This window comes from Xylona heveae, assembly GCF_001619985.1.
Source record: "Xylona heveae TC161 unplaced genomic scaffold L228scaffold_8, whole genome shotgun sequence".
Lineage (NCBI taxonomy): Eukaryota > Fungi > Ascomycota > Xylonomycetes > Xylonales > Xylonaceae > Xylona > Xylona heveae.
The window spans coordinates 567,837-594,530 of record NW_017264200.1 but is presented as its reverse complement, the minus strand read 5'-3'; the positions used below and the strand labels follow the sequence as shown (position 1 = coordinate 594,530).

General features: G+C 48.5%; 10 protein-coding genes across 10 annotated transcripts; 6 read left to right on the top strand and 4 right to left on the bottom strand.

Moving 5' to 3' along the window:
- Positions 1-74: 74 nt before the first annotated feature.
- L228DRAFT_240054 (hypothetical protein) lies at positions 75-2,029 on the top strand (the record flags this gene model as incomplete). Its single annotated transcript, XM_018331205.1, has 5 exons — positions 75-90; positions 312-749; positions 976-1,074; positions 1,191-1,265; positions 1,665-2,029. 5 exons carry the CDS (start codon positions 75-77, stop codon positions 2,027-2,029), a joined length of 993 nt encoding a protein of 330 aa, XP_018186733.1.
- Positions 2,030-2,741: 712 nt separating this feature from the next.
- Positions 2,742-6,254, bottom strand: L228DRAFT_240053 (hypothetical protein; the record flags this gene model as incomplete). The annotated part of the gene is made up of 3 exons (XM_018331204.1): positions 2,742-5,158; positions 5,232-5,614; positions 5,704-6,254. 3 exons carry the CDS (start codon positions 6,252-6,254, stop codon positions 2,742-2,744), a joined length of 3,351 nt encoding a protein of 1,116 aa, XP_018186732.1.
- A 153-nt stretch (positions 6,255-6,407) lies between these two features.
- L228DRAFT_167586 (DHHC zinc finger domain protein) lies at positions 6,408-7,853 on the bottom strand. Its single transcript, XM_018329446.1, has 3 exons — positions 7,659-7,853; positions 7,440-7,593; positions 6,408-7,375 (listed from the first exon to the last, which is right to left on the bottom strand). Exons 1-3 carry the CDS (start codon positions 7,748-7,750, stop codon positions 6,446-6,448), a joined length of 1,176 nt encoding a protein of 391 aa, XP_018186731.1. The 5' UTR covers positions 7,751-7,853; the 3' UTR covers positions 6,408-6,445.
- Positions 7,854-8,019: 166 nt separating this feature from the next.
- On the top strand, positions 8,020-10,082 carry L228DRAFT_262224 (hypothetical protein). The gene is made up of 4 exons (XM_018334396.1): positions 8,020-8,280; positions 8,335-8,417; positions 8,470-8,740; positions 8,799-10,082. Exons 1-4 carry the CDS (start codon positions 8,152-8,154, stop codon positions 9,984-9,986), a joined length of 1,671 nt encoding a protein of 556 aa, XP_018186730.1. The 5' UTR covers positions 8,020-8,151; the 3' UTR covers positions 9,987-10,082.
- A 1,094-nt stretch (positions 10,083-11,176) lies between these two features.
- Positions 11,177-13,106, top strand: L228DRAFT_248947 (hypothetical protein). Its single transcript, XM_018332978.1, has one exon. It carries the CDS (start codon positions 11,283-11,285, stop codon positions 12,864-12,866), a length of 1,584 nt encoding a protein of 527 aa, XP_018186729.1. The 5' UTR covers positions 11,177-11,282; the 3' UTR covers positions 12,867-13,106.
- Positions 13,107-13,126: 20 nt separating this feature from the next.
- On the bottom strand, positions 13,127-13,855 carry L228DRAFT_269569 (hypothetical protein; the record flags this gene model as incomplete). Its single annotated transcript, XM_018335290.1, has 1 exon — positions 13,127-13,855. One exon carries the CDS (start codon positions 13,853-13,855, stop codon positions 13,127-13,129), a length of 729 nt encoding a protein of 242 aa, XP_018186728.1.
- A 501-nt stretch (positions 13,856-14,356) lies between these two features.
- Positions 14,357-16,813, top strand: L228DRAFT_248944 (hypothetical protein). Its single transcript, XM_018332977.1, has one exon. The coding sequence runs from the start codon at positions 14,790-14,792 to the stop codon at positions 16,419-16,421; it is 1,632 nt and encodes a 543-aa protein (XP_018186727.1). The 5' UTR covers positions 14,357-14,789; the 3' UTR covers positions 16,422-16,813.
- A 974-nt stretch (positions 16,814-17,787) lies between these two features.
- Positions 17,788-21,943, top strand: L228DRAFT_269567 (DUF676-domain-containing protein; the record flags this gene model as incomplete). The annotated part of the gene is made up of 2 exons (XM_018335289.1): positions 17,788-18,101; positions 18,154-21,943. The coding sequence occupies 2 exons, from the start codon at positions 17,788-17,790 to the stop codon at positions 21,941-21,943; spliced, it is 4,104 nt and encodes a 1,367-aa protein (XP_018186726.1).
- Positions 21,944-23,318: 1,375 nt separating this feature from the next.
- L228DRAFT_240047 (hypothetical protein) lies at positions 23,319-23,663 on the bottom strand (the record flags this gene model as incomplete). The annotated part of the gene is made up of 1 exon (XM_018331203.1): positions 23,319-23,663. One exon carries the CDS (start codon positions 23,661-23,663, stop codon positions 23,319-23,321), a length of 345 nt encoding a protein of 114 aa, XP_018186725.1.
- Positions 23,664-24,699: 1,036 nt separating this feature from the next.
- On the top strand, positions 24,700-26,598 carry L228DRAFT_262219 (phosphotransferase enzyme family protein; the record flags this gene model as incomplete). The annotated part of the gene is made up of 5 exons (XM_018334395.1): positions 24,700-24,779; positions 24,847-24,944; positions 25,001-25,152; positions 25,216-25,603; positions 25,673-26,598. The coding sequence occupies 5 exons, from the start codon at positions 24,700-24,702 to the stop codon at positions 26,596-26,598; spliced, it is 1,644 nt and encodes a 547-aa protein (XP_018186724.1).
- Between the last annotated feature and the right edge of the window lie 96 nt (positions 26,599-26,694).

Here is a 26,694-nt window from a genome sequence, read left to right as displayed (position 1 = left end):
CAACTGTCGGTAATATAATCGCATCGCATCCTGGCATCGACTTGACTTGTCTTGGTCAGTTATTTCTAGCCAATATGGCAACCTACGAAGGTATGAGATTATTCCTCTCATAACCCTGGCATAAAGCCCATTTGCGCTTCAGGCGTATACTGTGTCTCTCTGTTATCGCGATATTCTGATATACACTTGACATTGAGCCCATACTTTGCTTCAGACTTATACTCTGTCTCTATGTTATTGCGATGTCTTCATATCCACTTGACCAACCATTCTACTTTACTAACCATATCCGCCTTCCGTCATACCTCCAGTCGAACATAACATCCCCGCCTCAGAAGCGCAAGCCCAGCGCGAAGGCGAACGCGAGCGGTCTCACAGCACATCCGACGACATCTTTATACGGAATACCACTGGCTCTACTGGCTCTTCGGGCGGATTCGCATCCGCAGAAACAGCAGCAGCAGGCGCAGGATACCATCACCCGCGCCGCCCGGATCTTTCGTCGTTTTTCTCTGCGCTAGAACTCGTCGATACAGAGGGCACCTCGGATCGCGCGCATAATAATATCCATGCCATCCCGACGCCGGGAGACGTGGCGGCGACGTTTCGCACATTGGCAGATGCCTTTGCTGTCATGAGGAGAGATGGCGCTGGTGGAGTCGACTTGGGTGCGGGAGCGGGCGTTAATGTGGCGGGAGCGGGAACGGGGGCTGCGACAAGAGCTGGTGCGCAGGAACAGGAGAATGGGGGTAAGTAACTAAGTTACCTGTGGAGAATCGTGTGGTTTGTGTTGTGTCATTGTGTTTGAGTCAGGTGGAGTTGTAACGTTTTTGTTGGCTTCGTTGAGTTTGAAGACGAGGTGATGGCGAAGTAAAAGTCAAAGGGGAAGAAAACGCCACAGGGGAAGAAGGGGAAGTGGTGGTAGTGGTGACGATTGTGAAGATTTAGAGGAGAAAAAGCTAACGAGTCAAGTAGGATGGGAATCGCTCATGGACCAGCTCATTGAGCAATTACTCAACGAAGCAGACATGCCGCCGCGCGAAGTCCGCGGTGTCGGCCAGGGTTTCTTAGACGGTATGTAACCCTCGGGCACTTCCCTCAATATTTTATATGTCTTTCACTGTGACTATCTCGCTCTGCAACCACACTCTCATGCTACCAAACCTTGAGCTGACATGTTATGTCTATAGCGCTGGATCGCGTTCCCAAGAAATCTCTCAAGGAGGGAGATACTTGTCCGATTTGCAATACGCCTTTTCTTGAAGGTATGCGGTTCCTTCTCTTTTCCTTCCACTTGTATCTTTCTTTTGGTCCCTTTTCTTTTTTATCCTCCTCCTCCTCTTCTTCCTTTCCCTTTCGTCCCTTCGTTCGTATCATTCCTACAACTCTTTTTTCTCCCCCCTCTATCCGTCTCCCTTCTACCCTTCTACCCTTCTACCCTTGACTTATCCATACTTTATCCTTCTTTACCCCGCTCTACCCTTGACTTATCCTGCTTCAAAAAATGGCCGGGGGTCCGAATGATACCAAAGAAAACCCAAATAAAAAAAAATTAAAAGGGGTTGGGGGTACGAATGATACGAAAACCAACAACAAAACAAAACACCGTCAAAAAAATAAATTAAAAAAAAAAAAAAAAAAAAACTAACAACTTGGACAAAAAGATCCCTACCCCCTCGTCGTCCGCCTGCCATGCCACCCCTCGCACGCCTTTGACCTCGAATGCATCGGCCCCTGGCTGCGTCTGCACGCCACATGTCCGCTCGATCGCAAGGACCTGCTCGAGCGCCGCACGCGCGACGGCCACGTCGTTACGCCTGTGAGTGCCGTCCAGCCTGGCACGAGGTCCGGTGCCACTAGTTCCGGTATGTCCGGCTCGGGGCCCGGTTCCGGGGCTGGGGCTGGTGGAAATGGAAGTGGAAATGGAGCAGGAGCAGGAGCGGGGGCAGAGGCAAAAGGTGCACAGCAGCCTGAAGAGGAAGAAGAAGAAGAAGAAGAGGAAGAGGAGTGGGATGATATGTACATGTAATTTAACTCGAAACATTCAGTTTTTTTAAGGTTTTTAAAGTTTCAAGGACATGCGTATAGCATTTACGAAAAATGTTTTTGCTTGGCTTTAATTCTTTTTCACTTTCATTCTTTCATTGAAATTAATGACAAGAACCAATGTAAAACGAACAAGGTAGGAGAAGAAGCGTAAATTGGTCGTTTTGAGATGTAATGAGACAGGTTTTAGGATATGACGAGACGGAAAGTGCTAAGCTACGAAAATGAGAATGCGACGTTGCAATGCAATATAATGCACTGCGCGAATAAGATATGCGTACTACCATGTCAGTAAAAGCGATAGGGTAAAAAGCGACAAGGGTAAAAGGTAGAGTAAAGGTAGAGTACAAGGTGTTGCAACGACAAACGACAAACGCCATAAAGGCAATGTAGGCTTTTCATGCAAAATGCAAGATCCTCGTCAATAAACTCCTTGAGAAGGAAGCAGAAAAGGTAAGAAAGCAACGGTCAAATTGAATATCCATGGCAATCAGTACGTCCTCAAACTTTTGCCCATAAAACATTCATCAAGTCCAGTAAAAAAGAAAGCTCCGTCAAATCCATTGGTGAAAACGAACCCGTCCTATAAAAACGCGCCTTGCTAGTCCCATCTTGATAGCACTTTTGATCATGAAAGAAAAAGTAATATGAGCACCCAAACGGAAGAGCAGATCCGGGGCTCTGGCTCCAAGCGATTACTTCCGGTTGGCAGAGGCTGCAGCAGCGGCAGCCGCAGCGCTCAATCCATCCTTTCTTCTCAGCCCAACTTTACCTGCGTCGTCGATGAACGTTTCGTAGCCTCTCTTGTCGAGGACTTCACTGGGCACAGCCATCTTCGGCTCGAGTTCGTGAACAAGTTGCTGGTTTTCACGGTTTCCTTCGAGGAGGAATCGGAGACACATGATTGCGTGTTCGCGAATGTACGGATTATGCTGGTCGAAGCGGCAGCAGGAGAGGATCTGCTCCATGCCGCCGTACTGGCGGACCTGGTTTTGCACGGTGGGTGATTTCCATACGAGCGAGGAAAGAACGAGAATGACGAGTTTCTTGAGGTTGCGCCATTCGAAATCCTGCGGGTACTCGTTGCCGAGGCCGTGAGCGGCTGCAGCGTCGGGGTCGTCGACGAGCTCGTTGACCGATGGGTCGAGGGAGTATGGGTTTTGAAGCGTCGGTGGGAGAGCGAGGGGTCCGTTGCCGCCATTGGCAAGGGCGATTCCGGGAGTAGACGAAGCGCCTGGGTCCGTGTCAAAGGGCCGTTCCACGGACACGACGGGCGGCGGGGAAGGATTGGCTTGGGCAGGGGGAGGGGGAGGAGGCGGTGGTGGTGCCGGGTTAGATGTAGTTTTAGCTCCAGCTCCAACTCCAGCGCCCGCTGCTGTCCCGGTGGTAGTAGAAGGGGTAGCGGGGCTAGGTGAAGGCGGCTCGTCAAATGAACCCTTGGGAATGCTTTCCTCGAGTTCACGCAACAAGGTGACGAGTTCGTTGACGAGCTCCCACTTAATTAGAAGAGATTTCCATTCTTCGTGCTCGGTGAGAACAGCAAAGAATTCGAGGAATTGATATACGCCTTCGTAGACGCGTTCGACGTCCCACAAGTTCAAGGGGAAAACGTCCGGGATGGCGTTGCCTGCGTGAATCTGACCTTGAAGGTAGATTAAAGCGCAAGTCTCTGGGATGATGGACTGCCGGAACACGCTGAAAAGGTAGCGAACCATGACAACCTCGACACGTGATGGGTACAGAGGCTTGGAAGGAGAAGTGGCCCGGCCGGTGACGGGGCTCGATGCAGTTGCGGCCGCGTTGGCAATCGCTTGCTTTTGCCGAAAGATGGAGGTGAGAATCTTGACGATGACAGCTTGAGCGGGAGAGATGATGTCCTTGGCTTCGCCGAATGTCATGTACGTAAAGGGGAGAAGACCATTCTCGAGAACCGCTTGCATGATTTGCACCATGAGCTTGGTATAAAAGTCTTCATCCTGCAGATCCCACGCTGCAACAAAGATCAAAAGCTCACGCAGCAAATTTCGTCCCACCTCCTGGGCGAGGAGAATGTTGCAGCGCACAGCTTGCATATTAGTGACGGGCTGTGTGCCATCGGGATTTGCATTTCGGGATCCCCCAAAGGCGTTCACGATACCGGTCTGAATGATCATGGGAAGGGCTTCAATCTCGTGCGGTCCGAGAATTAAAGGAACATCCGTGAGCAATCCCCGCTCTTGGTCGCCAGGCCCTTGGTAGTCATCGTCCTCGTCTTCCAAACTGCCTTCGCCTTGCACCCCGTCAGGGTCATCTCTCAGATCACCGTCCTCTGATCCCTCAAATGGAGGCTCGTGCTCATCTGTCAAAGATTGGTCGCGAAGCCGGTCCATTAGCTGCTTCTTCGCAGTCTCAAGAGTTAACGCTGCGGCTTCCGGTGTCCGCGTCATGACCTTGTCCTCCTCCGTAACGGGGCCAGAAAAGTTGGGCGAAGGGAAACCTGCAGGCATACCCGGGTCTTTCGGGGTTAGTGGAGATGTAGTATTGGCGCCCTCTCCCTCACTGGAAGAAGCTAGCGCATATCTAAGGTTGACAATGTTTTCCAACGAGGCCGCAGATCCCTTCTTGACACTTTCCATGATCAAATTGTCAATTTGTTCGTACAAATCCTCGGAAACTCCCACGCGCTCTTTGCCTTTGTTATCCTGAAGAGGAGGTATGCGGGGGATATGCCCATCCAAGCCCTGCATGCGAAGTTGTTGAATCTCAGCGGCTAGACCGTCCACTGTACCCCTAATTGCACGAATGGCGGACGCTTGGAAGCTTTCTTCTGAACTGTCTTGCAGCCTCAGTTGCTCCACTTCGGCCGTCAGTCCATCCGCAGCCTCTTTAAATGTTTGTACAACCCTTGAGGCTTCCTTGGATGCCGAGGATGCTACTGTCTCTGGCGTGGCAGAGATATTCTCTCTCGGGGGAGGAATGTTGTGGGCAGGGAGACCCTGAAGGAGACCGCAGCTTAAAGAGTCCATTTCCGCCGTGGGGCAAAAGAGATCGAGCCACAGCAGCAGCTTTCGTCGTTCATTGCCCATGACAAGGTTGTGGAGAAATTGGAGGCATGTGATCAACAATTTCTTGTCTATAGCCATCATCAGTCAGCTCATTTCTGTTTGCGAATCCTTTTTGCATATCGACCAAAACATGGAACATACAGGCATTAATCGCTCTCTGCCACTTCTCCTCGCTTCTGGTGCCAGCCTCTCCGTCGTAACCTCTTGCGGTGACTCGAACGCAAATGTCAATCAGTTTGAGCACCTGAGCGTCAAAGCCTGCAAGAGCAGCGAAATCTTGCGCTGTATCTTTCGTCGCTAAGCAGTTCCGCGCAATTATGCAAATGTCATTCACCCGCTCAATATCCCTAAACAGGGTTGCGAAATTGAAGGCGATGACTGTTGAACATGTGCCAGGGAGCGTGTTTGGCAGAGAGGCGACAGACTCTGGGCTCGAGAAAGACTGCCGCTCGAGTTCCGGCGTAGCAGCTGCTAGTAAGTCGGCCATGCCGGCCCATATTTCTTTGTTGAAACCTAATGCCTCTCTATTCCACAAAAAATGAATTTAGCTTCTTCGTCCAGAAAGAGAGATTGGAAGACTACTTCTCAACTCGAAATAGCTTTCCCCACTCACCTGACATATGCTTTCCGCTGCGTCAAATCTAGAATGACCTTTCCAGCCTCTAGTGCATTTTGGATCGTCGACTCCTTCATGAGGCCGGGCGTGTCAAAATGCGCTTGGAAAATCAGCAAAACCAATTTAAGCTGTACGACATACGGGCTGACCGGCCCTGCCGCCGGCTTTGCCTCCAACAGCCCAAGCTTTTCCATTCTGTGAGCAACTAGATTCTGGTAACGGAATCCGATGCGTAAATACAGGTGAGAGAACCGGGCCTCTCCCCACAATCTTGGAGCAATAAATCCAGGAAGATGAAATTCAGCGATTGGATCGACCTTGCAGTCAAAGTCTGGCTTTGCCCACCCAAAGGGCACCGAATCACAAACCGGACAACGTGACAGAGTGGGTTCCGGGCGGCGAAGGCGCTGATAGATATTCCAGTGCAATCTTCGAACTTTGCACACCACCGTATGTCGTATTTCTTCTCTCTGCAGCTTGGGAGGATTTGCCATAAATTCTTCCCAATCTGGGACCGTGTCCGGATCAATACAGCGATTGGTATCCATCGCTCTATCTTCCTCAACTCTCGGTGTGGCTGTTCGCTTCGATTACGCTATTGAGAGATGGTGGATGTGGGCGTAGAGAATGGAGATGCTGACCAAACCACCCCACTAACGCCGGGTAACCATGGGTTTCCCTCGTCTCAGGTTATTATGTCATACGGCGCTAAGCTCGGTCATAAAGCTACGTTAATTGTTTATCTTCTATTCCAAAAGACATCATGGAGATTATCCCAGAATCCCAAGTCATAGATGTTCTCCACCTCTGCCAGACTATATATAGGTTTCCACTTATCTCCAGTTCCCTCACCCTCATCCTGCACTTCCAGCACCGAACGATGGATCAGCAGCTGGTCACTCGAGACCGGCCACTTCACCTCTGATTCGACTGCCTCATTGCTTCGACTTTGTCCTGACTGCGTCTTACTTGCTTTGAGCACGAGACCGTCATAAATGGCCTCTCTCCAGTCAGCCCATTTGCTGCTTTCGTTCGTTGTCATTCCAGCCCAGATCAAATAAATGTGATATATAAGGAATCCTCCAGACAGCGGCATACACATGAAAGCCAAAAGTCCCACAGCTCCTATGCGTATTTCCTGAGAGAGAGCCCAGCTCCAGTATTGAAAGTACAGGCTCCAAGCCATCCCAGTGCTCCAGTGTTGACCAGATGGTCGAGATATTTCAGTTTTCAATCGCTGGGAAAGGAGTGCATATCCAAGATACGCGCCGTAACAGAGTAAAACGGTGACACTGATGAGGAGGTAGATAAAATGAACGTAATTGTCTCTGCCAAGGCAATTGTTCACCCAGATGCAGTGATGATCATGTTTAGCCACACAGGCTTTGCAGATGCTGCAATGCTTGCTGCGGGCCGGCTTAAGCAGCTTGCAGGTACGACATTGAATGCCTGGCTTGTAGAGGACATGATCATAAGGATAAGCGCGCATCTGCGCAGCATGATTGCTCGCAGTAATGCGAGACGCATTTGATGTTGCTGCGAGATATATATAGATGTAAGGGGGCGTAGCCACGAGGGGCACCAGCAGGCGATGCCCTGAGCCTAACCTAGGCCAAGCTTTCGGAATGAACATGCATTCAGATACCACCAAAAGCCCAATAAACATGATCTGAAAAAGAGCTCAAACTTAGCATGAACACGTTAACCCAGGCAAAAGAATTTGGATTTCTAACCAACACCAGTGGATGCTTATCATGCATCAAGTAATTGCCCAAGCGGGCCAGGGCAGGTGATACATGGCCCCCACAGAAACGATAGTCAACGGAGCGCAGAAAAGATGGAATATGGATCAATAGCAAACGATGAAGTGAGCCGATTGGGGTATCTCTACACAATCGAGTAAATCAATTTAAGAGCCATCAACAAAAAGACTTGGACCAAATACGCCGTACCTAAATGCGGGGAGCCGTCCAAAAAGTGCAATGAATGTGCAAAAAGAGATAGCCGTTATGGCAAAAAGCAAAGTCTTGAAAGACACCAGCATATTTGAACAGAATAGCTCTCATATAAACTCTAAATTATACCGTGACGATTCATAATCACATATAATAAAGATATGAATGAATATGAATAGTTTCGTCGTTGTGAGTGAATTGGCATTGCGAGTATTTGCCATCTGGAGTTGTACAATCTCACTCGCTTGGCTTCAGCCTCCTTACAAACGCGCTCACCAGCAGTTGAGAGAAGTCGCGACACGGCTACTTGGATCGCGTAAACTCACGTTCACTGTCCACGCCTCAACCTTAAGTGCATCTGAGGTTTTCCAATGACAACTGTGAAACATTACATCTTCTCTGAGATTCAATAGTGGAAATCCAAGTAGAGACCGATTACTTCAATCAAATGCTTTAAGCCCCACCGTTGAATAGGCCGACTAAGGGCAACATGGGCACCCATGTAGTTTATGCAAATGTCCCTGCGGACGGGGAAAATCGGGGAGGGTTATTCAAAGATATGAAATTTTGGATCTCCGCAAAATGCCCTCTGAGAAATCGGTTCAAGGATGATGTGTTGGTTCGTTCCTAATACTTTTATGACTCCAAACCTCAAAGCTCAATTATACTCTAGAGAAACGGGGGCGAAGTAGTCCAACGTGAACAAGAAGCCCATTACCTGATCATTGACCATCTAAAGGATAATGGCCCGGGAAAGTTAGTAAGGTGTCCTAATTTTAGAAATTCTTCTATCACTGACTTCGAACAGACACTCGTATAAATATATTGAAGATTGCCTAAAGGCGGGTCGGGTTCTGGATGCATCGGACTATGAGCAAAAGCCTATCTCGCGTGGCATGGGTGACGATCATGATAGAGTAAGGCGTATAGCGACCCCAGTCGGACGGCATCGCGGCGGTTCAACCAGGAAATTTTTCACGGTCGAGGAGGACCAGTTGCTCTATGACTGTGCGATTTTTGCCGAACAGAACGGTGAAAAGCTTGGTGGTAACGAATTTTGGAGAAAAATTGAAGCAAAGGTCAGTACTCCCAGTTATATCTATCTTTAATTATTGTGATATGGGCTCATGGCTTCAGTTTCCTCGTCACACTTTTCACTCATGGAGGGATCGGTGGCACAAGTATCTGAAGTACAACCCAAGGCCGGAACTCACGCGTGGTCAGTCGAGGACGGCAGCTAGGGAGCAGCAGAACAGTTGTCATGATGATAGTGTTGAAAATCAGCCAGACCCACCATTAGATCAGACGAATTCAGACGGGCCGACATTAGAAGCCAAAATGGAGACTTTACCACCGTCTTCGGAACCAAAACTTTCGATGCGTGACGCACAGATTGAAGTGGCTCCACCAAAGGAGGAAGGAAGCACTGATAATAATATGGCTGGAGATCCTAGTCCAATTGTTTCTCGGATCTCTGAAACAGAGCTTCAACGTTCACAGCAATCCCTGCAGATGCCACAGAAAGCACAGGCAGAGAACGAGCGACAATTGGACGTCCAGTCCAGAGACAATCGTCATGAAAGAGATAAACAGCACGAGCCATATTTCCACAATAAGCCAAGGAAGCGCACTCATGACGAAGAGGCAGAGGTGAAAGAACCGCAAATGCCGATGCAACCTCATCCCTCAAAGCGCCAGAGAAGTCCAACCTCTAGGCAAACCATACAGTCCCAATCATCAAGAGCCGAGTCTACCAAAAATCCACTTGAGGAGGTCAAAGGTGAAAGCCTTTCGTCGCCGCTGGACAAACCAATGCCACATGTGTTGGATGGTGCGGCGGATGAAGATGAAGAACAACCGCAATTTGTCAAACCCGCTACAACTCTTGATACTCAAGCAATATTTGCTTTGGATACTCAACTTCTGGACCTGGACATTCCAGAACCTGAAGGTGGCTGGGAGGCGTTTGGGGAGCCGGCGGAAGAAGCAGAACCAGAGAGATTGCAGTCTTCCGTGGCAGATGGAGACGAGGTTGGCGATATAGATGGCTGGATCGAAACTCAGACTTCCGCTGGCTACGAGATGGACAACGTCCTATTGGCACTTAAGTGCACAAGCATGCAAGCGGATCTCGCGCAAATTGTGCTCGACTCTTTCAAGAATGGACATGGAATTCCGCCGGATATCCCGGGAGTGTGGAGTGAAGAAGATGATGCCATATTGGAGGGATCCGATGGAAGAAAATTACGACAGGTGGAGGAGAAACACGGTGCAAAGGCGTTCAATTTGCGGATGGAGTTTCTTGAGTCTTACCGCGAATGCTGATTGATGTCGCGGTTTGATTTGATACTAATCGACTATTTTAATTTTCCCGGTTCTTCTATCAAGAGATTTAACAACGTAGTTCATTCTTGACAGCTCAACGACTTGTAATATTATTATTTGTCCCTGCAAGAACATTGTGGTCCAGTTAAATTGGCCTAGACATCCGCTGTAACCGTAGCGAGATCCCGCCAGACTTTGGCACTGCACACCTGCTATTTCTCAGCTAAACTCGGGCTGCTGGACTCACTTAACAGCTTGGTTTTCGCGTCACCTGGAAATTTCTCGCTTCCCCACAACGGACTTTCTCACTATCCGGGATCCATTTCAATCTCCATCAAACTCGTGCTCTTCCTCCGATATTAACTTTTCTTGCCCTTTCTTGCCACATAAAGTCTGGCATATGCCAATAATCAACCCCGATCAATGTAAATGGGCGTCCCACATCTCGTTACCAATCTCCAAGCTCATGCCTCTTTGGTAGTGCTTGGGAGTCCTGTCCGGTATGGAACTGACTGCCTGTCAAATGTTCTTGCGTAAAAATTGCTACTAACTGTAAGTGACTATAGGAGTACAGAGACTTCCCGTGATACAATAATCATTGATGGACCAGGCCTTGCATATCATCTCTATTATCGATGTCTAGCACGAAGAAAAACGGCCCGGAATGCATTTGAGGCAGGATTGGATTATGCAGAGCTCGGAAGAGCAGCGGTGGACTGGGTAGGCGAACTCTCTATGAGGGGCATTAATGTGTAAGTTTTACTCCTGAGCTTAACCTTGTCTTGCTGTTCTTGTTATTGTTCTTGTCGTTGGCGATGTCTTATGCTGCCACTATGTATATCTGAAGTTACGAAAATTATCATTGAAATGTTCTCGAGTTTTTTACTTGTGTGGTGTTCAAGACGTCATACGGCAGTTAGGCGCAACCTATTCCTAGTTCTGCCCTGTCTTTGCACATTTGAGACGGCGTTGGGGATGGACATGTGCGTTCTTGTTTAAAATTGTGTTTTCCTTGGATGATTAAAACGATCTTGTTTCGAGTCTGAAGATGGCGATTTCTCATCTGCGTCTAATGGAAAGTTTTAGCTGAGCTCGCTGCTTGCTCCTTAGTTCATATAATCAATTTTTCCCCCTACATTTTCCCTTTTGCTAAAACTCCAATACCCTAGCAACTAATTATGTCGTAAAAGGGCCAAAATCTACTTTGACGGCTATCTTCCACCAGCCAAACAACCTACCCGAACGCAACGCCTGCAGTCGCATCTCAACCAGCTTAATAGGCACCGGACATTGACCATGAACGGCTTCGGAATGGCTGCTCTTAAGTCTCAAAAGGAAGTTATCCCTCCTGCAAATGCAGTATCCTCAGTAAAGGACCACGGACTGTTCGATTTCCATGCAGCACCATCACGCCTCACCTCCCTCCCAGCATCGACCTTCCTTGTGCCCGGAATAATTGAAGCACTTTCCAATAGCTCTTATGCCCCTATTACGGAAGTAGTTCCAGGTGAAGCCGACATATTCTGTGCACAATATGCAAAGGACCACGGGGGTGTGATTTTGACTGGCGACTCTGATCTCCTAGTGCATGATCTCGGTCCGAATGGATCTGTGGTTCTTTTCAGAGACATTGGCTTCTCGGATTTAGATGGCAGCAGCTTGGGCGAAGATGAGCACGCTCTAGTTGGGTTTGAGTATAAGCCCATGGAGATTGCAACGGGGCTCGGACTTGAAAGCCTTCTGGGATTGGCATACTGCATGACTCAAGACGGCAGTGAAGGATTTACGCGCTGTCTACAAAAGGTCAGGTCGGGCAGTGTTGGAACAGATGCTGACCCAGCATACCGTGAGTTCTGTCAACAATACCTCTTCTCACCACGTTCGCTTGCTTTGCTTCGCAGTGAGAAGGAGATGCTTTCAAGAGAGGCCCTTGAGACGATCTTGAGACGAAGTGATCCGCGAATATCGGAGTTCATTCACTTGTTTGCTTTTCCTGAAGATGCTCGTGGTACAGATGAGGTTGAAGTGTTCCTGCCATTTCTCATAGATGATCCCTCCAGAGCATCCGCTTGGAAGGTTGGCCTGTTTGTACGCCAAATGGCCTACTCGATTGCAAATATCTTTGTGCCAGATGATGTGCACGCACATACTTCGGTTAAGGAATGGTCAAGGAGAGGAGTTGAAGTATGTCCACTTCAGACTGCTTTACTGTCGCTGGAAGAACTCTCGCAGGCGTGCGAATCGTTTCTGTTCTTGATGAATAGAATTTCCTCAGAACAGCCCCAGTTGTCAACGGCAGATACTTGGAAGCTGTACGGGGCCTATGAAGTTTGTCGATGGCATGCACAAGAAGGGAAGGCAGTTCCGTCATCATTCGACCTCGAGCAAGTTGTGACAGGACGCCTAAGGTCTACCACTTTAAGCTGGTCTGTGGTTCATCTCTTCGCACAACTTCATGCTGCATTGTATTCTGTCAGGATGCTCCAGCAGGTTCTGGAGGTGTCCACAAAGCTTATCATAGCGAGGGAATACCCAAGTTCCAGTACACTGGATATGCTCTCCGCTCTCAACTCGTTACTTGCTGGGCTGCCTGGTATACATGAACTTTTTTCATATCAATTGCGTCTAGCGAATGAAGCGCAAGAGGAGCAGAGTAGCGATTCCTGGAGCAAAGCCCTTACTTTTATTTTTGAACTCTCGGAGGGCGAAGAGTTAGATATGGAGATGACTGGCGAAGTAGCACCGACCGAGGTAGATACATCGGCCAAAAAGGGAAAGAGGTCGAAGAAGAGGCAAAAGGGAAGAAGAAAATCCAACAGGAAAATCAGTCGGCCTGGTACATCATCGAAAAACCCATACGCGAATCTTGGAGAAGGATAAATCTTATAATTCTGGTATAAAGGCTGGCCTTTTGAAGACGTAAATCGTATTCCCATTTCGCGTTTAGGTGTCCAGCATTTGGTGCAGGCCACACAAAACTGTTTAATACACAACGCAAACTCCAGTAAAATGAAAATGACAAAAAAGGAAAATCATAGAAGTGGCATCGATATCAATACACGTGTCGAAGAGAAAAACGAAAAGAAAGTTGGATAAAAGGTGACTCCCGAATCTTTGTGCCGATGCTCCTCTTCTTCAACTCAACTCATATGCTCACTGAAGATGCTCCGTCTCTCATTAGCACCATCCTCATTTCCTCTTCCCGAGGCGGTTTTGGGGTTAAGAATAGGTGGCTCTACCTCCACTGGTCTAGGACTCACACTTCGCAAATTCATTCCGGCGTGGCCGGCCTCAGCTGCGTTCGAGTCGTCAAAGGGGTCCCGCGGCTGTCGCCCCCTTCCAGTCGTCTCTTCATCATATCGACGGTCCAGTTCGCTCTGACCTCCACCGACAAAGTCCGACACATCCCGGCTACGGCTACGGCCACGAGCTCCGTCTGGATTCGATCCGGATCCGTGGTAACCATAGCCACTGCCTCCGTACGGCTCGTGGTCATCACGTAGGCCTAGTTCTTGCTCTTCGTAGTATCCACCAGGACCATAAACATCAGCCTCGGTGCCGACACGAGCATCCCATGCTTCGTCCGGGTCCAGTGGCCCTCTTCTCCCACCTCGAGCTCCTCTTGGCACAGCGCCTTCGTAAGCACCACCTGCCGTACGACGATTCTTGATGGATCGGAATTTATCATTAAACCAGCCCGCGATTCCAGTGTCGCCCGAGATCCCGTCCGAGTGAGAGAAGGGATTGATGTGCGGAGGAGGAAGGCCCAACCGCTGCGCCTGCATGTAGCGGTACATGTACCAAACCACTGCGGCGAGAAGTGGAACGCATACGATGATGACGATGAAGATGGCAAAGCCGTGACCCATCTTGAATAAGTCTTCAGTATGTATCGTCGTCAATTGAAATTGGTTTTGTCGGAGAGAACGCGCGAATTAAGGTAGTGTCGTTGGTCCGAGCGACGGAGGTTATGAAGAGCTTCGGGAAAGGTACGTAATCAGGGTAGATGAAAGGAACGAATTAGTGAATCTAGATCGCAATCTATATTTGGTATCTTGTCGTCGATCAATGTCCATGAAAGAAGAAGCTTGAGAATGTCTTTTGTTCTTGTTTGTGTTATGTCGTTGCGAGATCAGTGAAGAAAGTGGAGGTGGAGATGAAGTTGGTACAACGAAAGGTAAGCAAGGCAGGGGAAGAAGGGCACAGCGTCTAATTCGCTTTTGAGGGGGAAACACGAGCAACATCCGGCATTCACGCCAATAGAGGCAGCTCACAGGGTAGGCTATATCTAATCACTCGTATAGAACTCTCTCTTGATAAAATCAATCTTCTGTATTAAATATATACCTTTGAAATCACAGACACTGCTTCTTTGAACGTTTTCGTGACATGAGACTCTTCAACTACACAATAAGCATCAAAGAACAGTGAGCCACACGTGAATATATAATGAGATCTGAGATACCGTATTACTCTGTCAGATAAGATGCCATTTCTCGCCCTCTCATATTGGTCTTCTCTCGCGTCATCCTCGATATTGATAAGCTGATTCAGAAATAGTCCTTAATGCTCCCCACACGGAGAGGGGAAATCATAGGGTCCCGGACCCCTTACGAATGATGACTCCCCACCAAAATGATTGACCCATCCCTTTACTGTGCGAATGGTTTTAAAAACGGCCCCTTCGCGCCCCAGAAAATAAAAACCATGACCCCGCCAATACCTCATCGCACAGCATTGCTGTCCTTGCTGCAGCCTCGCGCCTTCTTCGATACTCTAACCTTCTCTGCTTTGTCTGCCTGAATGCCTTCCTTGAGTGAATTGGAGAATCAGTCGCGGGAGACAACCACCAACGGTGCTCTCAATAATCGCTCGGTCGTGTTTCACTATGCCGCGCTCTCTGCGGACGATGCATCCACCTCTCGACTGTCCTGGAATTTCATAAATACGGACAGCGGAGAAGAAGAAGGAGACGATAATGGCGGCATCGACCGGTCTGACATTATCGCCGTTTTGGATTTGAACTCGCCCGACATACCCGTCAACGGCCACGCATCGCTAGTGAGACATGATTCTGAGACCGAGAATGACCTGGTTTCGTCTTATAAGATTCTGGCACTACAACGTGTGAATCAGCCGGCGGAGGATACAACTGTCCAAGATACCGAAATTGGAGACTCGGACGCCGGATCAAATAAATCAACGGACCCCAAGATCGAAACACCGCCCAGGTTGACCTTTCGTTCGTTCATTGCGCGCAACCTTCCCAGCGAATTTCTTGAGGACTTCTCGCCGCTCAGGCAGCGCCCCAGCTACCTCACCATTCCATCCAATGCCGATAAATCGCCAAACCTACACATAATTGTGTCAATACTTTCGGGAACACGACTCGCGCATGGCTTTTTCGAGGATATCGTCCAACCAACACTTTCCAACCTCGGAATTACACCAGACCAATACATTGTCCACGAGACAGAATCAGCGCATACGGTGACCGACCTGACGCGCTCTATATTCCTTCCACGCGCACAGGATGGCGTACAACAAACCATCATACTGCTCTCTGGTGATGGCGGCGTCGTGGATGCAGTCAACGGACTGCTTTCCAGCAAACGGAGCGATCACTACGTCCAGCCCCTGATCGGTTTACTTGCGCTAGGCACTGGCAATGCCCTCGCGCATTCGATGAACATTGTAAACGACTCTACACTGGGACTATCCAACCTGCTCAAAGGGGCACCACGTGCGCTCCCGCTCTTTCTCGCGCGCTTTTCTCCTGGCTCCGTTCTACTCGTGGACGAAGGCCGCAGTACAGAGAATCTTCATATTACAGATGAGCAGGGATCAGGCGCCATCTACGGCGCTGTCGTCTGCAGTTGGGGCTTCCATGCCGCGCTCGTCGCGGATAGCGATACTGTCGAGTATCGTAAATTTGGCGCGAAGCGATTCCAAATGGCTGGCAAAGAGGCCCTTTACCCTTCAGATGGGTCCCCGCCGCATGCCTATAAGGCGAGGGTGTCGCTGATCAAGCGTGCCCAAGGCAACCCCTACTCCTATAATTACGAACTAGTTGCCCGCGATTCCCACAGCTACATCCTCGCTACACTTGTCTCGAACCTCGAGAAAGGATTCACCATCTCGCCCGAGTCCCGGCCGCTTGACGGGCGTCTGCGGGTCATTCATTTTGGCCATATGTCCGGCGATGACATTATGGGACTCATGACCCTTGCGTATCAAGGTGGTTTGCACGTTCAGGAGCCGACCGTGTCGTATGAAGAGGTGGAAGGCCTGCGGATTGACTTTGCAAATGGTTTCGAGACTGATGCTCGCTGGAGACGAATCTGCGTGGATGGAAAAATTGTCCGAGTCCCAGAGTATGGATGGACTGAAGTGAGAAATGTCGATGGCGGGGTTGTTGATGTTGTTTATGCTTGATCTCGTCTTCATCTTTTCTTTTTCTCGTCGTTCTTTGGCCTTTACCATTTTCGGTTCTTTGTTGCATTTGTGTTTTACTTTGGCTTTTCATAGTGTGGATGTCTGACATGTAGACAAAGCGATGACGAAGTGGAGTTGTTGGAATTTTGAGATGGATGGCCCTGGCGGTAACCTTGTGTCTTTGGGTGGTTTATTTGTGGGATAGGTGCATTTAGAGACAATCATCTAGAACGGCTTTTACTTTACAGATTAATTACTCCTATAGTAACTGAGATTTTTGTTTGTCAATCATACACAATTCATTCACATTGTTTATGTAGCATTGGAAACCATGGTCGTCCGCTATCACCATTGAGCTGGACTCATTATTCTTACGAGTGTTAGTTGTGGCGGAGAGTCATCAATATTTCTGACTATTGAAAGAAATGAAAAATGTGAAAATATAATAATAACTGTACACCTTCATCTCATTAGTTTTCAGTCAATATGATAGTCAATATGATGTCGCGTGACGCGTGACCCTCGTGCAGAGTGGTTTCTTTCACGGAACCGAGGGAGTGACAGGGGGAGACTGAAAGGCAGGGAAGGGCGGAGATGACTAGAGTTGACCCAGAGTTTTAGTTATACTTTCACCCGCTAGGTCAATTCGTTGCCGCAATGCCGTCAACGCCGTCATCCACCCCAAGCACCACTTTATCGCCATCCCTGATTAATACCATTGTCACTGGTCCGGTCGACCTGTCGTCCTCTCTAATCTACTACACCACAACATCGCACGGCCTCAGGCAGAACCTCAACAGACTTTGATCAACTAAAGTCGACTGTTAAGACTGGAAACTCGTGCTAGAAATCGACCCATTTTTTTTTTCTTGTTCCGTTCCGCAGCCGACCTTCTATTGACTGCAACCTGCGGAACTGGCATACCACGTTGCCGCCCAAGTGACATGACGTCGGTTATAGCGCATAGCCATTGCGACTTGTTGTTTTTGGCGCATTCTTGATACTGCTGCCAACCCTGCTTGGGTCGAATGACGGCTGTCAGAGGGCACACGACAGGGCAATTTTAAAAGTGTGATTGCTTCCCGGAAGATTATTCGATATACAACAATCTACGCTTCCATTCGGCGCGCGCGGGATTACATAAAAGGCGTAGGGCGTTGTGGAAAAGACACGGATCGAGCGAGCGAAAGGACTTGGGGTTAGACGGGGTCCAGCGGATACAGCGGGACGGATAGAGGGCTGGACTGGAAGGAGATATAGTGGGATAAACATAGCGGACGAAAGCTGGATGGAGAAGAAGAGAATCATTACAAGACAGAAGAAAACATCACTTCAACAGACCTCAAGCAACACCTCTGGCCCATGAATGTTGCTCAACGCGCGCTGTTACAGCCTTGCTGAGACCCCGGACAAACAAATTCGACAACACACGTCAATAGAGACTGGAGGAACAATCGAAACCCAAGCCAGAGGAGGAATATCAGCTTCCGCTCACAGACAGGGAGCAAATCCCGATCCGTCTATCAGCTCTGGATCTCATACACCCTCCCGCTTCACCAGCGGCAATACATTCTGGGCTCTAGCACCGACTCGACTCGACGCGCGCTGTGCCCAGAGGCGCGCAAAGAAGATGCTGCTTTTGCATCAAAAAGGCAGTGTCAAGGTTGGTGAGGTCATACGGTATGTATTTCCATGACTTGTTTTGGAAATGGTCCATGCTTATTTCACCTAGCTATACCCTAACCTACACGCCGTCTGCTGATCGAATTCTTCCGCCTCCTTCCGAGCTTCATGTCAAAATACGAAATTGCTCTGCCATCCCACTCCGCGCGGCATATTTGCATGGCCCATATACTCTCTATACAGCAGTGTATCCCGCGATTTTCGATCCGAATGTGAAGCTCGAATCGCCGGAGGAGAACGGTATCCCACAATTTGAGTCGAATCTCAAGGCAGGCGGGACATGGAATGCAGTGTTGCCTGTGCCAAAGAGAATCAGAGAAAGTATAGACGGCGAAGAAAGTATCACATGGATCATCGAAGTCACTTCTCAGGTTGTCTTTTCCACCTCTGCCACTGTGAGCTATGAATTGCTCGTGGGAAGGGACCAGAATTCTCTCGACCTAGGATCTACACTACTGGGAGCAGGTGAAGAATCGAAAGCCGGACAGCTACATGACCATCAACAGAGCCGCAGGCATGCAGAGAGTCATCACCATCATCATAATGCACAACCGGCAGGAGTTTTTTCAAAAGCTGTGGAGCTTGTTGTAGACGATACTGCGAGCCTCTGGAACAAGCCGGCCCTACCGGTTTGGCCCCAAGATGGCGGCCTCAGAGAGGGCAAGCCGGGCTTACTTCGGTCCGATACACGCGCCTCACGATCTTCAAGGACCTCACGGACGTCGCACAAATCAGAACATGCTGCGGAGCATCCATCGGAAGGGAGTAGGCCGGGTAGCCGCCAGGGACCAAAAAAGCCGAGGAAGCAAAAGAAGGTGCACTTAGTGGTCTTGACACATGGGCTTCACAGTAATCTTGGCGCCGATATGCTCTATCTCAAAGAAAGCATTGACGCTGCGGCCAGGGAACGGCGAGAGGCTGTATTGAGAAGACGTGCCGAGCGTCGTGCGGCGCAACGGCAAAAGCAACCTGCAACTGATTTCAATGATACCGAAGACGCAGCGTACAGTCATGACACTTACTTGAAGCCTGGCCCTCGGCCATCAAGTCGTGATACAGATATCGATGAGGAGGATGACGATGACGATGAGGAAGAGGTCATTGTAAGAGGCTTCCCGGGCAACGCTGGGAGAACAGAAAGGGGCATTCAGCACCTTGGTAAACGTCTTGCCAAATATGTACTGGCAATGACTTATCCGGATCAACCGTTTCTTCCAATCAAAAAATCTGTCAGGAGAACCTTGTCAAATTCACTGACCGGACAAGCCCCCCACGATATGCACTCCGGCGCGCCCGTCCATGCAGGGAGTAGCATTTACAAGGGACCAAGAAAAAAGGGCGAAGAGCTGGCGTACAAAATCACTAGCATAAGCTTCATTGCCCATTCTCTAGGTGGCCTCGTTCAAACATATGCTATTGCTTATATCCAAAAGCACTCGCCTCACTTTTTCGAACTGATCCAGCCAATCAACTTTGTTGCACTGGCAGCACCTTTTCTCGGGTTAAGCAACGAAAATCCCCTTTACGTGAAATTTGCTTTGGATTTCGGTTTAGTCGGACGCACGGGGCAAGATCTAGGTTTGACCTGGCGAGCTCCAAACCTGGCACGATCTGGGTGGGATGCCCTTGTGGGAGGACTGGGCGGTGCAAATCAGAAACGTCATGAACAGCAAGATCCAGGGGCGAAGCCGCTATTGCGTATTCTTCCCACTGGCCCTGCGCATCAAGCTCTCAAGCTCTTCCGCAACCGGACAGTCTACTCTAACGTCGTCAATGATGGCATCGTTCCACTTCGAACGAGTTGCCTCCTCTTCCTCGACTGGAGAGGCTTGGGCCGTGTGGAGAAAGCTCGAAGGGAAACAGGCCTCGTAGGTACTGCCCTTGGCTGGGGCTGGGCGGAGATCACAGGGGCGAATTCTACAGCACAGGTTTCACGCTCTGGCAAATTCGGGTCCGGCGAACAGGCCCCCGACATGGAAAGCGTCGGCAGTAGTACTCCTGTCCGCGGAGAAGGAACGACGGTTCCACTGCCCCCAGAAAATGCAACGGAAGAAGACCGTACATTTCAAACTGGAATAAGCCGACTACCTACTGCACAAGCTGGCGGAATCTCGGGACCATATCAAGACGAGGCATCTCGTGCGGGCAAGTCACCGCAACCAACGAGTACCCAGCAGCAGCCATCGAACCCCCTGAGCGGGCTACTCTCCTTTTTCAACCCAAAGTCGCAAAAAGGCTCCAAGTCCTTGAAGATTATCAAGCGTAGCCAAACAATGCCGTCCGACAACGGGGAATCGTCTCCCGATCGTCCAGCAATACATTCGCGGGATGAATCCTTTGATGCATCAACGGAGGTTAGACCAAGAGTAACGAGGGGCGATTCAGTCGCGGACGACGCCGGCAGTTTCATTGCTCCGCCAAAAACGACAGTGTTTGAGTCTGCTGGAGATATCTTGAACCCACCAATTCCCGAACTCGAATATCTGATCGATCCCACGGAACGTCCGCGCACAATTTTCCATGACCGCGTCTACCACCCAGACGACATCCCTCCGCCTCCAATAAAGCGACGAACGGGCATTGGCCGCTCGTTTTCCCGCGACAAGACCAATAATGCTGAGTTGTCACTCTCGCCCGAACGCCGCGACAGTAACCAGAGCAGTTCTACGTCTGGCTCGATCGAAATTGGGAGCATGAAAGTTGAGGAGAAGATTGCACGAGCATATCACAAAGACCTGTCGTGGCGCAAGGTGCTTGTCCGCTTAGAGCCAGACGCGCACAATAACATGATTGTCCGCCGCATGTTCTCCAACGCATATGGCTGGCCCGTCGTCAAGCATCTCGTGGATACTCACTTTGCCGATACGTATGCCGCGCAGACACGCGACGAAGATGAGCCCAGCCGGGAACGCGCGAAACCCATGGTGGAAGGAGTAGGCAAACACGGCGAGGAAGTGAAGAGTAACAGCAACCTCTTGCAATCGAATCAACCGCAGTCCCAGCCCCAATCCAACCATGCCCGCTCTGCGAGTGAAATGCGCGAAGCTCGGGATCAAATCACAGACTTGAGGTCATCAATGACCGGTAGTTTTGCAAGTACTCACAACAGTGTCAGCGGCAGTGGAAGCGGCAGTATTCCTGGCACTGGCACAAATCGATCCTCACAACAACAACAACAATCGCCCTATCATACTCTCATCCGAGACGAGTCTGGCATATGGACAGATGCCGCGTTCGATGGAAGCCCCGATTCGGAAATGAGCTCCATGCATGATCATTACTTTGCTAGCTCGCCCGAGTCCAGCTCCATTGACCATCATAATTACTTCTCGCCCCCGCCTCGACGCGTCCTCTTGCATCGTTCCAGCCAAAGCCATTATACCAATCACTCGGAGCCTCTCGAGTCTTTCCCCGAAGCTGATAACGATGATCCACTCGCAATTGTCCCCGCGTCCGCGAAGCCGGAGATTGCAGACCATTTGACTGCCTCGCCGGTGCAAAGTCGTCATACCCTCGCCCCAGAAGATAATGACCATGAATCGTCGTCCTCACCACTCCTGCATAGTCCGAAACTGGGAATGGGAGCTGGAGCTGGTGCTGCGTCTGCGGTAGAAGTAGGATTGCGGAAACCGGTAGAAGAGTGTTTGGAGCAGGATGCTCCGGTAAAGGCTGCTGCTGGTGGTGCAACTGGTGGTGCTACTGGTGGTGCAGGGGACGCAGCGGGGCTGGATAATAATGGACCTGGATCGAAAAGTCCTGGATCAAAAGCGTCAAGTCATGTTGCCGAGAGAGTGGCCCGGCTTAGCTTCTCCAAAGATCCTACTGAGCCCAGTGGTTAAATCTTAAGCAAGAGCGGCGTTGTGCATTACTTTTTTTTATTCCCTTATTTTACATTATATTATTTTCTTTTTTTTACATCTATTTATTTGTTTTTCCTCATGATATCGGTCCATGCCATGATTAGCACACTGGCATCAATGTATATCATTCATTCATATCTCTATCATATCCATATTTTTTAATCTACTTACATTATGTATTACTTTTATTTATCTTGATATCTAGTCTCTATCCTGTCTGTGTTATATTGACACCATCAGCATGTATTGGTGTGAAAAGGTGAAGTAAATATCAATTTCAACTTACAAGAATGGATTATTATATTAATTTGTTCATGTCTAGATGTGTTGTTATCTACCTAATTCATCACCATGGCATTCTGTACTATAGAGTACAAGCTACATCATCATTATCAATTTATCATTATTATGATCAGTATTGTCATTGATTTTATCTATTTGGAAAGGCTAGATCAATCTATCAAATGACTTCCCACTGGGCATGATTGAGGTCAGCACGAGGTTTATGTATATGATCTAGGGTGTCCGTTGGTCTGGTCTGGGTCGGTCTTTGCCCGAAATTTCCACACCAAGATGGTCTTTGGTCTGCGTTGGTCTTTAAGGTAAAGACCAACATCCAGACCGGGCGTGGGCTTTTTTTTAACTAAACCCATCTATGCATAAATCTGGTATAAATGTGCATGTTTTGGGCAAAATCACCTATATTCTTTAGCATAATTTTGCTGACTGATTGTTGATATACTTCCTAGAAGGATAATGTTGGTGGCTATCACAGACTGGCAGAGGCATGTTCAAAAGACCGACCCAACGTGGTGTGGGTACGCTGCACGAAAGACCAAAGACCACCGGCGTCCACCGGCCCCGACGGACACCCTACATAGAACCCAGCTATCACTCATACTCTGCCTTTATTCCAGCTTGCTACTTTACTTCATGCACTTGGTATCACTATACAGTTACGAGACACGGCTCTTGCAAGTCTATCAAACGCCTTCTACTAGCTATGATGATTGAGGGGGGCATAAGAGCTACGTACATTTCATCTCTATCTCAATATAAAGGGAGTGGGATAATAATATAAAAAAGAGAGAGACAAGATACGGTAAAGTAACTCAATGGCCCTGGGTCCTCGTCATTGATCACCGTTTCGCCACCTTGTTGCAACCTCTTCCACGTCTTCCTTGCAGTGCACTCTTCCGGAAACCCTTCGGACTTTACACGATTGAAGTGCTTATTCAAATGAAGCAACATGATTTAACTTCAGCCACCATGCCAGCTGCTTGTATCAGTCGACATCTTAAACATTGACATTATGCAAAAGCAGATAGACGTACCATCTGAGCACGGAGTCGGGCTACTTGCGGGCGTTTTCAATTTTAGAAATAAAATCGTCGACATCAAAATTTTCACGATCAAAAGGGATTTCGGCGATGATTTTGTGCGTTCCCTTATGGCCATCTCCTTTATTCCCTGTTCTTATAAAGTCCTTGACCGCATGGTCCTTGGCCTGCGCATTTTCTTGGATCCTAGCCACAGCCTTGGTCGGATGTTTCGGGTCTCCATGGACATCAATGCGAAGGTCCTTCGTATGTACGACATTGTTCTTGGTCGCAAAACTTTCTGTCAAATTATTCGTGATGCTTTCCACGTGGCTTCTAACAGCTTCAGACAGCTCAGCAATGGCCGCTTTCCAAGGCATATTGGTTATTTGGGGTCGGGAAAACGATGTTTTCAAGTTTATTTCCGCAATGAACTCAATGTGAATCCTCAAAATCTGTTAAGCATGGAGGAATCACCTGCAGCATGATTATGGACTTAAAGTAGAATTTATAGAAGGCACCAGGAGCCTGAGATATTATTTCGGGGTGAATATCAATTTTATTGTGCCTTGTTTGGTGAATATAAAGTGTTATTGACTACTGGTAAAGATGCCCATTCAATGGGTGCTTCGTCTTACTAACACCCTTTCTTGGACGGGAGTGGGAAAAAATAAATATTAAAAAAAAAAAAAAAAAAAAAAAAAAAAAAAAAAAAAAAAAAAAGGAAGCCGACGAAGAAGAAATCCTATGAAGAAGAGAATGTAATGGGTATTCGTTCAGTTTCTCCATTAGCTTAAGGCTTTGCTTGAGAGCGGCACAAACTTCCTCGGGCAACACCATCTTTGTTTACTATTTACGAGATGCCATCAAATGTCATTGGACTTGATTCTAGATTTCGAAAAACATAAACATTGGACAAATAAATTCATGTTGAATATTGATTGGGTCATAAGTAAGTGTAGTACATAGTCTTTCAAGTATAGCATCCTTCGTAGTGGGTGAATATAAATTCATTGTCGTACAGAATATGCATAATTCACAGATTGTTCGGCAACACAGTAGAAAAGACCTAGCCCTATGGCTTACCGAAGGAATATTATTTCCTTTACAAGCAGCTGTTCTTAAAAGCACGGATTCTAACAAATCTGATCTTGAACCAATCCATAACAACAGCTTCAGTGTAGCAAGGAACAAGTGTTTATTCTCACAGATCTGTGAAAGCTCACGGATTGACAGCCATATTACTGTTTCTCTTCGTCCTCAGCAGCACAATATGAGATTCTGTTCATATTTCTGCTTGCTCCGTCCAGGTCGGCACCAGTCAGAACGTGAACAACCAGAACTCTTCATAGAGAGACCGGATGGTTCAGGTGGATAAGGCTCTATCATAAGTAAACTCCTATTCGATGGATCCAAATGACTGATGTTGCATTCGCCTTCTTAGAAGAAAAGATTCTTGAAGAGGTCTTATTCCAATACACGAGACACCGATGGCTGTAAGTAGAGCAGCACGAAATTATTTTCGAAATCATGGCTCGCCGCTCACTTCAGCCCAAACAATAGATTCAACGAAAAAGCTGAGCTTTCCAAGCGTTACCTAAAGTTTAACCTGCAACAGCTTATCGGAGCAGCTGTCAACGTCTGTGAGGGGGCTCGATGCTGTAAGTTTTCGTCACGCCCTGTGCGAAAGAGAAAGGTTGATTAAGCTATCAAGCAGGCACCAAGATCACCAAATGCTCAGAGGGATTGTACAACAAGGCGTTCATCTTGACAATGGACAACGGCGCCGAAGTCTTTGCAAAGCTCCCAAATCCCAATGCCGGACCTGCTCGTTTCTCAGTCGCCTCCGAAGTCGCGACACGTGTGATGGTACGATCAACAGTTCTCTCTCACACACACACATTTTCAGATATATTTGTTAAAATCTCATAGCTCCGGGACTTGTTTAATATTCCTGTCCCTCGAATCCTTGCATGGTCGAATGATGCAGCAAATAACCCGGTCGAAGCAGCCTATATTCTCGAAGAAAAAGCGCCTGGTGTTCGGCTCCGCTCAGTCTGGGATCAATGGCCGCGAGAACTAAAGCTCCAGCTGATCACTCAAGTGGTTGACATAGAGAATAAATTGAGTACCATGACTTTCGACCAACAAGGTTGTATCTATTTCAGGGAAGACTTGCGCTCTCTCATTGGGAAAGCGGAAGATATCCGCATCAATTCTGTTGCTCCTGAGGCCCTCAGTCGGTTCTCCATGGGGCCGCTCACGGCGAACGAGTTTTGGAAAGGTGACAGAAGGGAAATGGAACTTGATCGGGGTCCTTGTGAGTTAAATCACAGTATTTTCCAGTTGTTTTCTCATCTGTTGTAACTATTAACAATTTCTACAACAGGGAGAGACCCAGGCGATTACACACGCGCAATGGGACTCAATGAAATTGCATGGATTCAGTCACAGGCACGCCCACGGATGAACTATTACCGGTCACTTCGAGAACAAGAACTCCCTGAAGACGGCCTGGATCTTTTAGAGAAATACATGAAAGTGTCTCCTTATCTGGTTCCCCGATCAACTGACGAGGCGGCATCGTCCAACGTTCTGTGGCATCCGGATCTCCATCTGGAAAACCTCTTTGTCGATCCAGATACGCATCAAATCACCCGCATCGTAGACTGGCAGTCAGCCTGCGTTGCGCCATTATTCTACCAGTATTGCATCCCTAAAATATTTCAGTGTCATCGGCCCATTCAGAAGGGCTGGGTCGTTCCGGGACGCCCAGAAAACTATGACAGCCTCAGCGAAGACGAGCAGGAGAAGATCGACAAGGAGCTCGAGAAGGAGATTGTACGCAAATACTACACTGCTCAAGTGCTCAAGCGGGCGCCTCGCCGCTGGGGTGTTCTTAGGGACGTAAGCCTCAGTGAGCAAAACACAATCTCCGCCATTCGTAAACCAGTCCTGTTAGTGAATGGAATCTGGGAAAATCGTGATTTATTTTTTCTTCGCGATTCCCTCATTTCATTCTTTACGGATTGGGAAGAGCTTTTTCCAGACATTTCTTGTCCTATCGATTTCACTGAGAAAGATATCGAGCTGCATTTCAAAGAGAACGAGAATATGCATGGCGTTGGAAAAATGCTTTCCTTATTTCGCGAGGAGGCTGGGATCGATGTGGACGGCATGGTCGACCCCAACGACTACGAAGTTGCACAGAAGAATAACCGCAAGCTCAAGGACATTTTCATTGGTCTGGCGAAAGATGATGAAGAGAGAGAGCTGTTCACCAGACTTTGGCCATATCAAGAGCCTCAAACCTAGGGTTCCAGATGCTTAGACCCTGCTCATCAGGTTCGCCGCTCCCCACTCGCCGCTCGCCGTTCTGCGTATTTCCTTTCCTTTTTTTTTTACATGATA